This window comes from Sus scrofa, chromosome 10 (genome assembly GCF_000003025.6).
Source record: "Sus scrofa isolate TJ Tabasco breed Duroc chromosome 10, Sscrofa11.1, whole genome shotgun sequence".
Lineage (NCBI taxonomy): Eukaryota > Metazoa > Chordata > Mammalia > Artiodactyla > Suidae > Sus > Sus scrofa.
This window is the reverse complement of record NC_010452.4, coordinates 12,448,666-12,463,662: the sequence shown is the minus strand read 5'-3', so window position 1 is coordinate 12,463,662 and position 14,997 is coordinate 12,448,666. Positions and strand designations below refer to the sequence as shown.

The following is a 14,997-nucleotide window of genomic DNA, read 5'->3' as shown; positions in this document are numbered from 1 at the left end:
CAGCAACGCTGGATCCTTAACTCACCGAGCAAGGCCAGGGATTGAACCCACATCCTCATGGATACCAGTCAGGGTCATTACCGCTGAGCCAAAAAGAGAACTCCAAATTTATATAGTTCTTAAAAGACAAGGAGTCCCCATGTTCAATTCCAATATAAAAATAGTGATGCAGGAGTTCCCGTTGTGGCTCAGCAGGTTAAGAACCCAACTACCATCCATGAGTTTTCGGGTTTGATCCCTGGCCTTGCTCAGTGGGTTAAGGATCCAGCACTGCTGCAAACTGCAGCATTGGTGACAGATGCGGCTCAGATCTGACGTTGCTGTGGCTGTGGTGTAGGCCGGCAGCTGCAGCTCTGATTTGACCCCTAGCCTGGGAATTTCCATATGCCAAAGGTGTGGACCTAAAATGAAAAAAAAAAAAAAAAAAAAAAGTCACGCAAACCAGTAAGGAGGCTGTATATTTAGCATTAACTCAGTTCTTAAGAACTCAGAAATGGCAGGAGAGATGGGGAAGCACCGTTTCCTTGCTCTGTACTGAAGGCCCCAAATGAGACCTCCCACCAACACTTTCACCTTCTTGGGGAATCACTGGTGATTAAACTGGTTCATGTTCCTCTCTCTCTCTCTGCCCCTACCATGCCCCCCTCTCTCTCGGTGAGAGTAAGGATGTCAATTTTAGCCTCAGGTCCAAGTCACCCTTCTCGTCTAGCTTTCTGATTATTTTGAACAGTATCTTACGCCTCGATCTGTTCATACTTTATTGGTTCAATCTCTAGGGCAGGGATGAGTGTGATGAGTTGAAATTCCTCAGCACAATCCGTGTTAATCCAAGAGAAAGCTGTTACGGGTCCCTCTTATTTTAGTAAAAAAGGAATTGTAATTAAGCAGTCTTGATGCCCCTTCTGTGAGGGGCTCCTACGTCATACTCACTCGCTCTCATCTATAAGGAAATCTGTTTGTTTCTCCCTTGATGTTGACCTCATTTAATCCCACAGCCTGTGTCTTTATATGTAAAGCAAGGTGGTTGGAGTCAGTGCATCTGTGGCTGCTGATGGCTGTAAGAATCTGTTCTTGAAAAGTGCATTTGCAAATTTTCTCTTCCAAATGGCACGCTTGGCACTTAAAATTTGACGTGTTTTAGAAAGTTGGTCTCACCCAAATTTCCTCCAGAGATGGGCTGTCATTTGATTTGGACAATGCTTTTTCGCTGCCAATTTAGGATTTTTTTTTTTTTTTTGTCTTTTTGTCCTTTTAGGGCCGTACCCACGGCATATGGAGGTTCCCAGGCTAGGGGTCTAATTGGAGCTGTAGCCGCCGGCCTACACCACAGCTACAGCAACTCGGGATCTGAGCCGAGTCTGCAACCTACACCACAGCTCACGGCAACACTGGATCCTTAACCCACTGAGCGAGGCCGGGGATCGAACCTGCAACCTCATGGTTCCTAGTCGGATTCGTTAACCACTGTGTCACGACGGGAACTCCCAATTTAGGATTTAAACAAAACGTCTGTTTCAAGTCTCATTTTCTCTTCTCTGAAAATGAACGGTTTCCTCCCTCTCTGCACCGTACAGCAGAGAGCTCCTGCCATCACTCAGCTGAGTTCTTTTCCCAATAAACTTTACTTTCTGGACTCACTAGCTTGCAAGCTCCTCTGTTCCTCAGCAACCAGCATGGGGCGCAGCCCACAGAGGAACAGTTACTGTTTTATAGCAAGGATATATTTAGTTGGTGTAGTTTATGTTTGACTTGCATGTGTAAATCTCACTTGCCTGTTGAGAAGAGGAGATTCTTTTCTTTCTTATAGCACTGAGCTCAGTTTGGGACATGGGAAATAGGACGCATTAATTATCTGAGGATGTTTATCTGACTCTGGATGGTCAGTGGACTTTCTTTCCCTTCCTTCCCCTGCCAGGCTCATGTATTCAGATTCTGTACCTAAGTTTTCATGACGCCAACATAAGCAGTGACATGAAATAATAAATGGCATCTAAAAAGTCACTAAATAGAAAATTTCAATCCTTCTCCACCACACCCCTTTCCCCACTTAGTTTTTGGAATGTTTTAAATGCACACAATATAAAATTTACCATCGTAACCATTTTTAAATATCCGGTTCGGTGGCATTAATACATCCACCGTGTTGTGTTACTCTCAGCACCCTCCATCCACGGACCACTTCATCTCATAAAGCTGAAACTCTGTCCTCATTAAAATGTCCTCCTTCCTCCCAACTCTGGCAACCACTATTCTACTTCCCGCTTCTATAACTGTAACTATTCATACTTATACCTCACATAAGTGGGATTACATCGTACTTATCATTTTGTAACTAATTTATTTAACTTAGTATAAAGTCCTCAAGCCTTATCCATGTTGTAGCATGTGTCAGAATTTCCTTCTTTTTAAAAGTGAAATAGTATTCCATTTTACGTTGTATAGACAACAGCTCCCGCGTGTCCTTCCTTTGCTCTCACGTAACTACCACACACAATACTTCTGACACCAGAGGTATGGGAGTTTTCCTCAAGCAAAGCAATTTTCTGCCACACCAGCTGGGTCTCCTGTAATTTTTTTTCGATAGGCAAGAGGTAGATTTATTAAGATGGGATGCTTGTGAGAGGTGCAAGCGGGCAGGCACGGATGCTCTGCATCCTGCAGTTTAATTCTCTTCTGATACTACCAGCCTGGGGATGGCGTCAGGTTCACAGGCTGAGAGCTCAGCCCCTCCCCATTCAGATGCCAGCTAATGCAGTTTGTCGCCTGTGCTTCGGACTCATCCGCTCTAAGTCAGCAGTTTCCAAGACTCCCTCTTCAGGTTCAGTCCATTTGCTGGAGTGGCTCTCAGCTCTTAGGCTCAGCCATCGATTCTAAGACTATGACAAAGGGTACGGTGGGCATCAGGTGGAAGGGAAGCTTGGGATGAGGTAGGTACCTGCCGTCTCCGGAGGTGCCCTGCTCCCAGGGCCTCCATGTGTTCACGAACCTGGAAGCTCTCCGGAGCCCGTACTCTGGGATTTTTAATGGAGGTGTGAGCACGTGCGCCGTGATGGGTCATTAACTCCATTTCTAGCCCCTCCCTCCTCTGGAGAATGGGGGATGGGTCTGAAAGTTCCCAGCTTTGAACCCTGGCTTGGTCTTTCTGGTGACCAGCCCCCATCTGGGAGTCCACCCAGAGCTACCTCATTAAGACAAAAGACACTGCTATCGCCCAGGACATTCCAAGGGATTTAGGGACTCTGTGTAAGGAATCAGGCTCAAAGATCAAATATTAGAACAAAAGATGCTCCTAGGGTTCTTATCATTTAGGATATTACAAGTCTTTTAGGAGCCCTGTGCCAAGAGCCAGAGCAGAAACATACATATGATATAGCTCTTCCAGACCCTGCCTGCAGTTCTTTTGGAAATATTGGATGCATACTGAGAAGTGGGAGTCCTTGAGCACATGATAGTTCTAGTTTTCATTTTTTGAGGAACTACCACACTGTCTGTCATGGTGGCTGCATTCATTTACATGCCCACAAGGTTCCTATTTCTCTGTATCCTCACCAATGCTTATTGTCTGTTTTTGTTTTCTGATAGGAGTCACTATAATGGGTGTGAGGTGCTTCATTTCTTTAATCATTACAAGACCCACAAAGATTGTGTTCCTGTGAGCTTGTGTGCTTTATTTCTTGCTACTCAAACTGTGGTCCACGGACCAACAGCATGGAGAGACACACCTGGGCATATACGCCTGCACTGCAGAACCTCAGCCTGCACCCCAGCCTTCCAGAATCAGACTCTTCATTCTAACAAGACCCCAAGTGAGTGTGAGAGAAGCTTATCTACCTGCAATGGAAGCTCTGTGGAGGGTCAGAGACTCAGAGGAATATAACCCCTCCTTGGGATCTGCGGAATGAGGCACTGCTGGATAAGGCAAGGTGGATTTTTCTATGGCTGATGGCTTTATGGTACATTCATATTCTCTCTCAAAGATACAAACTTAGAAAGTGTAATCAGATTAAAAAAAACTCACTTTGCCCAACTCTGCATGTTACTGTTTGAAAGAAAAGAAGAGGAGTTCCCGCTGTGGCACAGTGGGTTAATGATCTGGCTTGTTTCTGTGACTGCAGCTGAGGCAGTCCCTGGCCTGGGAACTTTATATGCTGTGGCTGTAGCCAAAAAACAAAACAAAACAAAAGGACAAAAGAAAAACACAAAGCAGGATAATGGAGTTTCTTTCACAAACACTATATCATCACATGTCTTCTGTTGTTTAAGAAATTATACAATATTGAAAGCATTTCCAGTTTGTTTTATAAATTCTACTATAATTAAATTTGGGGGCAAGAGAGTCAATTGGGGAAGGTGACAATATAAAACTTAAGTTTGCATAGTCGTTCTTATATAGCTGTTCTTATATAGTATCTTAGTTTGCATAGCTGTTCTTGTATAGTATACTCAACAATAAATATGTGGTAATCTCTATCTAAGTGAAAGGAGATGGAAGAGAAAGGACCCCCTAGGCTGACACAAGCAAAGCATGGAGGCACAGAGCAACTTAATAGTGATAACAACAACTACCATGGAATGTGTATGAGGGACTGAGCCCTGTCTAAGCATCTCCAATGAATTAACTAGTGTGTGTTCTTGAATTCTAGACAGAGAAGTAATGTCGAAAGTAGGGCTAGAGTAGAAAGGAAGGGCCAACAAGCACGCAGCAGGTTCCAGACGTGAGACTCAGCTATTACCATTTCGCAAAAAAGTTCCTCCAGGTAACCCTACCTGTGACTTTGTCCCATAGGGAATTGCGGACTTTTTTCCTGAAAGAGAGTGGATCATTCTTGCTCTCATGGGGATACCTTGGGATACAATCTGAAATAAAATCAGAAATACTGATTTCAATTTCAGTAGCATGGCATCATGCAAATCAGATAGATACTGACTTTAAAATGTGATTTTTCAAATATTTTCCAAAAATAAAAAAATAATATAAAGGACCACAAGGAACACTATAGCAGAAATTTAATCAATGAGAAACTATGTTCCTGCAAATATTAGTTTTTAGGGTTTTTTTTTCCTTCTTTTTAGGACCATACCTGCAACATATGGAAGTTCCCAGGATAGGGGTCGAATCGGAGCTATAATTGCCGGCCTGCACCACAGTCACAGCAACACCAGATCTGAGCCACTTCTGTGAACTACGCTGCAGCTTGCAGCAACACTGGATCCTTAACCTGCTGAGCAAGGCTAGGGATTGAACCCACATCCTCACTGACACTAGTTGGGTTCTTAACCGGCTGAGCCACGAAGGGCACTCCTAGATTTTTTTTTAACCCTTGGATTTTGGAATTGACTTAAAATTTATCTGTATCGACTGTTATAAATGAGGAAATGGTTCATTGTTATGGAGATCAAGTGATTTTTTTTCATGATTACGAAAGGGAGTAAATCCCCAGATTCCTGAAACCCAGTGAAAAGTGTTTTCCTCCACATGCCTAAGAAAAATGTGGAAGTGAAAATGGCACTTATATTGACATCATTTCAAAGACACATTGTCAGCAAAAGTACTCTCAAGAAAAATATATTATTTCTGGAGTTCCCACTGTGGCACAGTGGATATGAATCTGACTAGTATCCACGAGGTTGTGGGTTCAGTCCCTGGCTTCAATCAATGGGTTGGGGATGTGGTGTTGCCGTGAGCTATGGTGTAGGCTGAAGACATGGCTCAGATCCCATGTTGCTGTGGCTGTGGAGTAGGCCAGCAGCCTCAGCTCTGATTCTACCCTTAGCCTGGGAACTTCCATGTGCCATGGGTGTAGCCCTAAAAAGACAAAAAAAGAAGGAAAAAAGAGAAAAAACAAAAATAGATTATTTCTGCTCAAATTTTCAAGACACATGATAGTGAGATATTCGGCAACATTGAGTCCATATGAGGAAAATGCACAATAGGCCCACAATCTTTATCCAAACACTAAAAGCCCACTGGTTTCAGAATTCAGAAGTTTTCAAATTTTGGGGCAGGTAATGTAGTACATATGTGGATCTTGAATAATACACAGAGGTCTAGGGGGTCCCATAATCAAACACAGTATTTCTCCAGCAAAACATATTCATACCAAATAAGGCTTTTTAAAAGGCTATAAAAAGCCTCACATCAGGATAACTTTGCTGCTGAATGGGGGTTGAGAAGTCTTTCTAGTCCCAGAGCTTTCTGGATACATAATTGTGGATAAGTAGGATTCCATTGGGTCTATGTACCACATCTTCTTAATCCAGTCATCTGTCATGGACATTTAGGTTGTTTCCATGTCTTGGCTATTGTGAATGGTGCTGCCATGAACGTAGGGGTACATGGATCTTTTTCAGTGAAACTTTTGTCTGGCTATATGCCCAGGAGTGGGATTGTTGGATCATGTGGTAGTTCTTTTGTTTTGTTTGTTTGTTTGATTTTTAGGGCCACACCCACAGCATTATGGAGGTTCCCAGACTAGGGGTAGAATCCGAGTTACAGCTGCCGGCCTACACCATAGCCACAGCAATGCAGGATTGGAGCCACGTCTGTGACCTATACCACAGCTCACAGCAATGCCAGATCCTTAACCCACTAAGCGATGCCGGGGATCAAACCTGCAACCTCATGGTTCCTAGCTGAATTCATTTCTGTGGCACCACGATGGGAACTCCCATATGGTAGTTCTCTATTTAGTTTTCTGAGGAACCTCCATACTGTTTGCGGTAGTGGTTGTACCAGTTTACATTCCCACCAACAATGAAGGAGGAGGGCTCCCTTTTCTCCACATCTTCTCCAGCATTTGTTATTGTTGACTTGTTAATGATGGCCATTCTGACCTGTGAGGTGGTACCTCATTGTAGTTTTGATTTGCATTTCTTTAATAATTAGTGACGTTTAGCATTTTTTTCATGTGCTTGTTGGCCATCTGTATACCTTCTTTGGAGAAATGTCTATTCAGGTCTTCTGTCCATTTTTCAGTTGGGTTGTTGGTTTTTTTGCTGTTAAGTTGAATAAGTTGTTTGTATATCTTAGAGATTAAACCATTGTCAGTTGCATTGTCTGAAACTATTTTCTCCGATTCCATATGTTGTCTTTTTGTAATGCCATTTGCAGCACCATGGATGGAACTAGAGACTCTCATACTGAGTGAAGGAAGTCAGAAAGAGAAAGACAAATACCATATATCACTTATATCTGGAATCTAATATATGGCGCAAATGGACCTGTCTACAGAAAAGAAACAAATTCATGGAGAACAGACTTGTGGTTGCCAAGGGGGAGGGGGAGAGAGTGCAATGGACGGGAGTTTGGGGTTAGTAGATGCAAATTCTTGCATTTGGAGTGGATAAGCAATGAGATCCTACTGTATAGCACAGGGAACTATACCTAATCACTTGTGATGGAGCATGAAGGAGGATAATATGAGAGAAAGAATGTATAACTGGGTCACTTTGCTTTACAGCAGAAATTGACGGAACATTGTAAATCAACTATAACAGAAAAAATAAAAATCTAAAAAAAAAAAGATAACCCAAGAATAGGAGAAAATATTTGCAAATCATGTATCCGATAGTGATTGAGTATTAAAAAATACATCTCAGATAAAAACAAATATTCACACGATATCACTTACATGCAGAATCTAATAAAAATGATACAAAAGAACTTATTTATAAAACAGAAACAAACACAGATTTCAAAATTAAACTCATGGTTACCAAGGGAAAACCCTGGAGGGGGCGGATAAGTGAGGAGGATGGGAATAAGGTATACACGACTGCATATAAAATAGGTAACTAACAAGGACCTATTGCACAGCGCAGGGAAATCTACTCAATATTCTATGATAACCTGTATGGGAAAAAAAAAAGAATGGATATATGCATATGTATAATTGATTCAATTTGCTGTACACCTGAAACTAATACAATATTGTAAGTCAACTGTATTCCAATAAAATAAAAAGAACTATTTAAAAAAAATGTTATGGGCCTGTCTCATCCAAAGAGCGGAAGCTGCCTGCCTCTGCTCATCCGGGACTCCCTCTCAGATCCCACTTCAGGAGGCAGAGATTCACTAGTGTCAGAAGAGATGGTCAAGTCCCACCCTGACCCAGTATCCACCTGCCCTGCATCATGCCCTGTCCACCCCGCCAGGTGCCTTAAGCATGAAGTGTTCACCCTGTTGTGAAACTTCGAAGTTCAAAAATCTTTGTAAAATGAGTTCTCTTGCAGAGGGCTTTTGGCATTAAGTGGTGCTCTGAACCAAGATGAAATCAAGACCAAGTAATTGTTGAAAATAGCAGGTATTCCTTCTATAAGGGAAATGCAGGAATTCCTGTTGTGGCTCAGTGGAAATGAACCTGACCAGTACCCATGAGGATGTGCGTTCAATCCCTGGCCTTGCTCAGTGGGTTAAAGGATCCAGCATTGCTGTGAGCTGCGGTGTAGGTCACAGATGTGGCTGTGACCCCGCATGGCTGTGGGTGTGGGTGTGGGTGTAGTGTAGGCTGGTAGCTGTAGCTCCAATTTGACCCTTAGCCTGGGAACTTCCACAGGCCTTGTGTGTGGCCCTAAAAAAAAAAAAAAAAAAAAAAGAATGCATTAATAAGGTACCTGATCTTCCAGACCAATGGCTTTCAAGGCTTGTCTTCCTCTATAAGAAAGGGCCAAATTAATGCTTCTTCCACGTGCAAATTCAGCCATTCGGATATCTAGAACATTAAAGTAGACCTCATGTTACCCACACTTCCTCATATCCTAGGATGGATAAACATTTAGCACCTGAACACCTGGTGCCGTCAGACCAAATTAAAAGACCTTGTTAACACTTTTAAAGAGAACTAATTGTCATAAATTTGCTTTAAAATTAGATAGCTGAGGTTTTTAATGAAATCTAACAGTTCATCGTTTAAACTTTTTCTTTTTAAAATCTAAAGAGGAAGAAGTCAAAGAATCCGAACCACATCTCACATTGGGCAGTATTGTCTTACCTTCCCTGGATTCATATACATCAACTTGGAAATTCCTCTTGGCGAGGAAGCACGCATTTAAGGATCCAACCTAGGAATAAGAGCAATTTTTTTACACATTTGTATCTGATTCCACAAATACAGGAAATCTTTGTTGACTAAATGTAGCATTATGTGGCATTCTGTCACTAGAATTTCAGTAATTTTCAGTCACCATATTGATTTACTCAATCACTGTTGGAAAATGCCATTTGCAAAAATAATGGAATTAACTCAAGATTCAATGATGTGATTTTTAAGAAAATCTTAGTTTTCTTTTTTTTAAAAATTTTTTAAAGCACCTACATAGTTCACAGTACAATTAGAAAGCAAACCACCATATAGCCACTCTGATCAAAAAGTAGAACACGGCCAGTCCCTTAGAGCTCCCCCAAACTCCTCCCCAATTGCCATCCCCAAACTTTCACCTAGAGGTAAACCTTCTGACTTTTGTGATAACCAATCCTTGCTTCTTTATAGTTTTCCCACTTCGATATACCCAACAGGCCATACAGTTTAATTTTGCCTAGTTTTGAATCACATAATTAGAACCACACTTGTGCCACTGGGGTTTTGCTTCTTTTCTTTTTAGGGCCGCACCCTCGGCATATGGAAGGTTCCAGTCTGGGGTCAGAGTCACAGCTGCAGTTGCCAGTCTACACCACAGCCATAGCAACATGGGATCCGAGCCTCGTCTGTGACCTACACCACAGCTCATGGCAACGCTGGATCCATAACCCACTGAGGTCGTTCAGCTTTTTTGCATCTGCGTCTTTAACTCAAGAATATGCTGATGAGATCCGCCATATGACCGCATGAAAACTCCAGGTCATCCCTTTCATTACTGTATGACTCTTCATTATGTGAAATAACACTGACCATTTAATCACTTTACTGCTGAAGAATATTTGAGTGGTTTCTGGCCTGAGGATATTATTTCTTTCCAATGTAATTGAGATATAATTGATACATAAATTGTATAAATTTAAGATATACAACATAATGGTTTGAGATATACATATATTGTGAAAATGATGACCTGGGAACTAACAATGCTGCAAAGAATTTTTTTTTTGTACATGTATCCTGGTAAGCATGGTTTTTCTCTAGGGTTTTATGCCCTGAAGTGGAATCCCTGGTCAAAGGTTTATGTATCTTCATCTTTATCATGCCAAAGTGTTTCAAAATTTTGTACTGATGTGTTTTCCTATCAGCAACTTCTGAGAGACCCACACTGCAGCTCAAGGCAATGCCAGATCCTTACCCCACTGAGCAGTGCCAGGGACCTATCCCACATCCTCTTGGATACTGGTTGGATTCTTTTTTATTTTTGGAGGGATTCTTTACCCACTGAGCCACAATGGGAACACCCTTATAATGGCTTCTTTTATGCTTGTGGAAGCAGGATAGGGGAAGGAGGATGTTGATCAGGCAACCAACAGGGTCAGGAAAATGGGAAATAGGCTGGAGGAAGTCTTTTGCAAATGAATTTTTATTGGGCAAACAAGCCAGGGAGAAAGATAAGAGCACACACAAGCCACAATCTAAACAACAAAAGATCAGGAAGCTAATACTGGGGAATGATGCAGGAGTGGAGAAACCGGCCCTGGCCTTGGATCCGGCATTGCTGTGAGCTGTGGGACGGGTCACTGATGCAGCTTGGATCCCATGTTGCTGTGGCTGTGGTGTAGGCTGGCAGATGTACCTCTGATTCAACCCCTAGCCTGGGAACTTCCATATGCTACAAATGCTGCCTTAAAAAGACCAAAGAAACAAACAAAAAACTGGAGAAACTGGGATTCACAGGGAAAGAAACTCATTCATCCATTTCCTGGGAGCCCAACTCAGATTAGAGAGTAAATGTGCTATAAAAATCAATGTACGAATAAGAGGCTCAGTGACCAGGTTGGGAAGAGGCTCAGTGCCAAGGCAATGGTAGGCGCTGGTCTGCTGTCATGGGTTTGTTACAGTACTTTTCTTGGACTGAAGTTTAAATCCAGGATCTGGGGTGCTGACGCTGACTCGGGTGGAGGTTCCACTTTAGTCCTTGCTAAGACTGGCAAGGGCTGACCCCGCCTCGCCAACACTTCTTGTGTGTTTGCCCACTGGGCGTGTGTAAATAGTTCCTCACGAGGCAGAAGGAAAAAAAGGAACCTCAGATGACTACAGACACGGTAAGATTAAATATAATCTTGGTTCATGAAAATATCATGAGAGGACGAGGGTCAATAGGGTCTCTTATGCCTTATTTGCAATTATCTCAAGTTGAGTAGACAAACAACTGACAAATCAGTTCTTCTTCAAGGCATATTCCCAAGAGAAACTCCAGAAGACACATGCCCAAATATTCAGAGTAGCAGTTGTCATAACTAAAACAGGCAAAAAAAAAACCCCACTAAAATACTGGAAAGAGTCCAAAGAGCAATCGCAGAGGAATGGACAAATAAATTCTGGTATATGCACACAATAAAACATGACATGCGAATGTATTAGTAACACTGCAAGTAGAGAGAACATCCCAGATGACTTCACCCCCCATGACACGCTTATAAAATAAAGACAACTCCAACTAAACCACAGAGATGAGCAGACACATAATTTTTAGATGTATGTGTATATTATTTATGTGTATGATCAACATAGATCATATGTACATAGAACTTTTATATATGTGTGTAAAAGCAAGGAATGACGCACAAGACTCAGGGCAATGCGATAGTGGGAGAAGCACAGAGGTTAAGTCGTTGCAGTGATCGATTCCAGGGTTAGTGGTGAGCTCAAAAGTATTGCTGCTTCTTACTATTAATAACCATGCAAAAGAATAAACAAAAATGGGAGTTCCCATCGTGGATAAGTGTAATGAACCTGACTGGTATCCATGAGGACGTGGGTTCGATCAATGGCCTTGCTCAGTGGGTTAAGGATCCGGTGTTGACGGGAGCTGTGGTATAGTTTGCAGATGCAGTTCAGATCCTGCGTTGCTGTGGGTGTGTTGTAGACCAGTAGTTGCAGCTCCAGCTCGACCCCTAGCCTGGGAACTTCTACATGCTGCAGGTACAGCCTGCAGATGACACATAAAGAGAATAAACAAAAATGTCTTCTCCAATACCAGTCACAATAGGATGTCCTGAAATAAAGATTATGGTAATTTCAACTTTGTGTAACTAAGGGTTTTTTTTTTAGGCCTGCATCTGCAGCATCTGGAAGTTCCCTGGCTAGGGGTCAAATTGGAACTGCATCTGCAGCCTACACCACAACCACAACCACGGCAACATCAGATCTGCGCCACATCTGCCACCTATGCCACAGCTCAGGGCCATGCTGGATCCTTAAGCCACTGAGTGGGGCCAGGGATCAAACCCTCGCTCTCAAGAATCCAATCAGGTTTGTTACCGCTGAGCCACAATGGGAACTCCTTGTAATTAAGATTTGCATAAAAGTAAAAGAAAAATATGCTGGTAGATGTTACATAAGTTCACCATCACATCCAAAAGAATAAAATACGTATGGGAATAAGTTGAATTTGAGGTCTATTGAGATGAATAAAATACCTAGGAGTAAACCTACCTAAAGAGACAAAAGACCTGTACTCTGAAAACTATAAGACACTGATGAAAGAAATCAAAGACGACACAAATAGACAGAAAGACATACCATGCTCTTGGATTGGAAGAGTCAATTTTATCAAAGTGACTATACTACCCAAGGCAATCTACAGATTCAATGCAATCCCTATCAAATTACCAAGGACATTTTTCACAGAACTCGAACAAAATATTTTAAAGTTTGCTTGGGAGCACAAAAGACCCAGAAGAGCCAAAGACATCCTGAAAAAGAAAAATGGAGCTGGAGGAGTCAGGCTCCCTGACTTCAGACTATACTACCAAGTAACAATCATCAAAACTGGCACAAAGACAGAAATATAGATCAGTGGGACAGGATAGAAAGTCCAGAATTAAACCCATGCACCTACAGCCAACTCATCTATGACAAAGGAGGCAAAATAGACAATGGAGAAAAGACAGCTTGTTCAATAAGTGGTGCTGGGAAAACTGGACAGCCACATGGAAAAGAATGAAATTAGAACACTCCCTAATACCATACACAAAAATAAACTCAAAATGGATTAAAGACCTAAATATAAGACCAGACACTATAAAACTCTTAGAGGAAAACACAGGCCAAACACTTTCTGACATAAACGACAGCAACATCTTCTCAGATCCACCTCTCAGAGTATTGACAACAAAAATAAACAAATGGGACCTAATCAAACTTAAAAGTTTCTGCACAGCAAAGGAAACCCTAAACAACACAAAAAGACAACCCACAGAATGGGAGAAAATCTTTGCAAGTGAATCGACTGACAAGGGATTAATCTCCAAAATTTATAAACAACTTCTGCAGCTCCATACCAAAAAAACAAACAACCCCATCAAAAAATGTGCAGAAGATCTAAACAGACAGTTCTCCAAAGAAGACATACAGATGGCCGAGAAACACATGAAAAGATGTTCAACATCACTCATTATTAGAGAGATGCAAATCAAAGCCATGATGAGGTACCACCTTACACCAGCCAGAATGGCCATCATCCAAAAGTCTACAAACAATAAGTGCTGGAGAGGGTGTGGAGAAAAAGGAACCCTAGTACACTGTTGGTGGGATTGTAAATTGGTGCAACCACTGTGGAAAGCAGTATGGAGATTCCTCAGAAAACTAAACATAGAACTACCTTTTGATCCAGCAATCCTACTCCTGGGCATCTACCCAGAGAAAACCACGACTTGCAAAGACACATGTACTCCATGTTCATTGCAGCACTATTTACAATAGCCAAGACATGGAAACAACCTAAATGTCCATTGACAGAGGAGTGGATCCAGCAGAGTGGTACATATACACAATGGAATATTACTCAGCCATTAAAAAGAATGAAATACCAGCATTTTTTTGCAACATGGATGGACCTAGAAACTATCATGCTAAGTGAAGTCAGCTATACAATGAGACACCAACATCAAATACTTTCACTGACATGTGGAATCTAAAAAAAGGACAGACTGAACTTTTTTGCAGAACAGATGCTGACTCACAGACATTGAAAAACTTATGGTCTCCGGAGGAGACAGTTTAGGGGGTGAGGGGATGTGCTTGGGCTGTGGGATGGAAATCCTGTGAAATCAGATTGTTATGATCATTATACAACTACAGATGTGCTAAATTCATTTGAGTAATTAAAAAAAATAAAAACCGATATTACTGTAAACAGTCATTTTAATCCAAGCATTTGCCCCACTTTGGCTAGGAACTCAGTGTTTCACAGTAATGAAATGATCCATCAAAGCACAAGTCTTGGTGACAGGGACCAAACCCCCAGACCTTCTGAGATGCACACCCTCTTTCTGGAATGTGGCTGCTTCAACGCCACCCTAAAACGCATCTTCCAAGTGTGTGCCAGAGCAATGTGCACATGGCAGCAGCCGGCAACCACTAAGCCTGGAAGAGTCCTTTCAGCTGAAACACTCAACTTCAGGCCCAGGTCAAGGGCTCAGGTAGCAGCGGCTGAAGGCGTGCCCTTTGGCTCCGATCATTTCCATCACAAACCAGAGACCCTGGACACACTCACCCAGAAGCAGCTTTCCTGAATACTAGGGATCTGAAGACCTGCGTAGTTTAAGGACCCGTGTGCAGAGAGTTAGCCTTCCCTTTGACTTCTCTGGCTTGTCACCTTGTGAAGAGAAGATGTACCACCTGAACACACAGTAGGCATCTCGTGTGGCAGTGTTTGCCCCTGGGTTGACTGGTTAGATTGGAAAGCTACACCTGTAAAATTCCTTCCAGCCTGAAAAGTAGAGATTGTTTCTCAAACCCTTTTTCATGTTAATCCTTCAAAGGACTCCATTCCCATGAAAACCAGCGTTTTCCTTCTGTTTGTTTGCTTGTTTTTTAAGGGCTGCACCCATGGCATATGGAAGTTCCCAGACTG

General features: G+C 42.2%; 1 protein-coding gene across 1 annotated transcript in view; it reads right to left on the bottom strand.

Annotated features, from left to right (window-relative positions):
* The window catches only part of KMO (kynurenine 3-monooxygenase), a 46,541-nt gene that overhangs the window by 25,755 nt on the left and 5,789 nt on the right, over nucleotides 1-14,997 (bottom strand). Inside the window, exons 2-4 of the mRNA NM_214076.1 lie at nucleotides 8,991-9,060; nucleotides 8,614-8,711; nucleotides 4,768-4,857 (exon numbers count right to left, since the gene is read on the bottom strand). Of these exons, the coding sequence (NP_999241.1) occupies nucleotides 4,768-4,857; nucleotides 8,614-8,711; nucleotides 8,991-9,060 (258 nt within the window). The remainder of the gene's footprint in view (nucleotides 1-4,767; nucleotides 4,858-8,613; nucleotides 8,712-8,990; nucleotides 9,061-14,997) is intronic.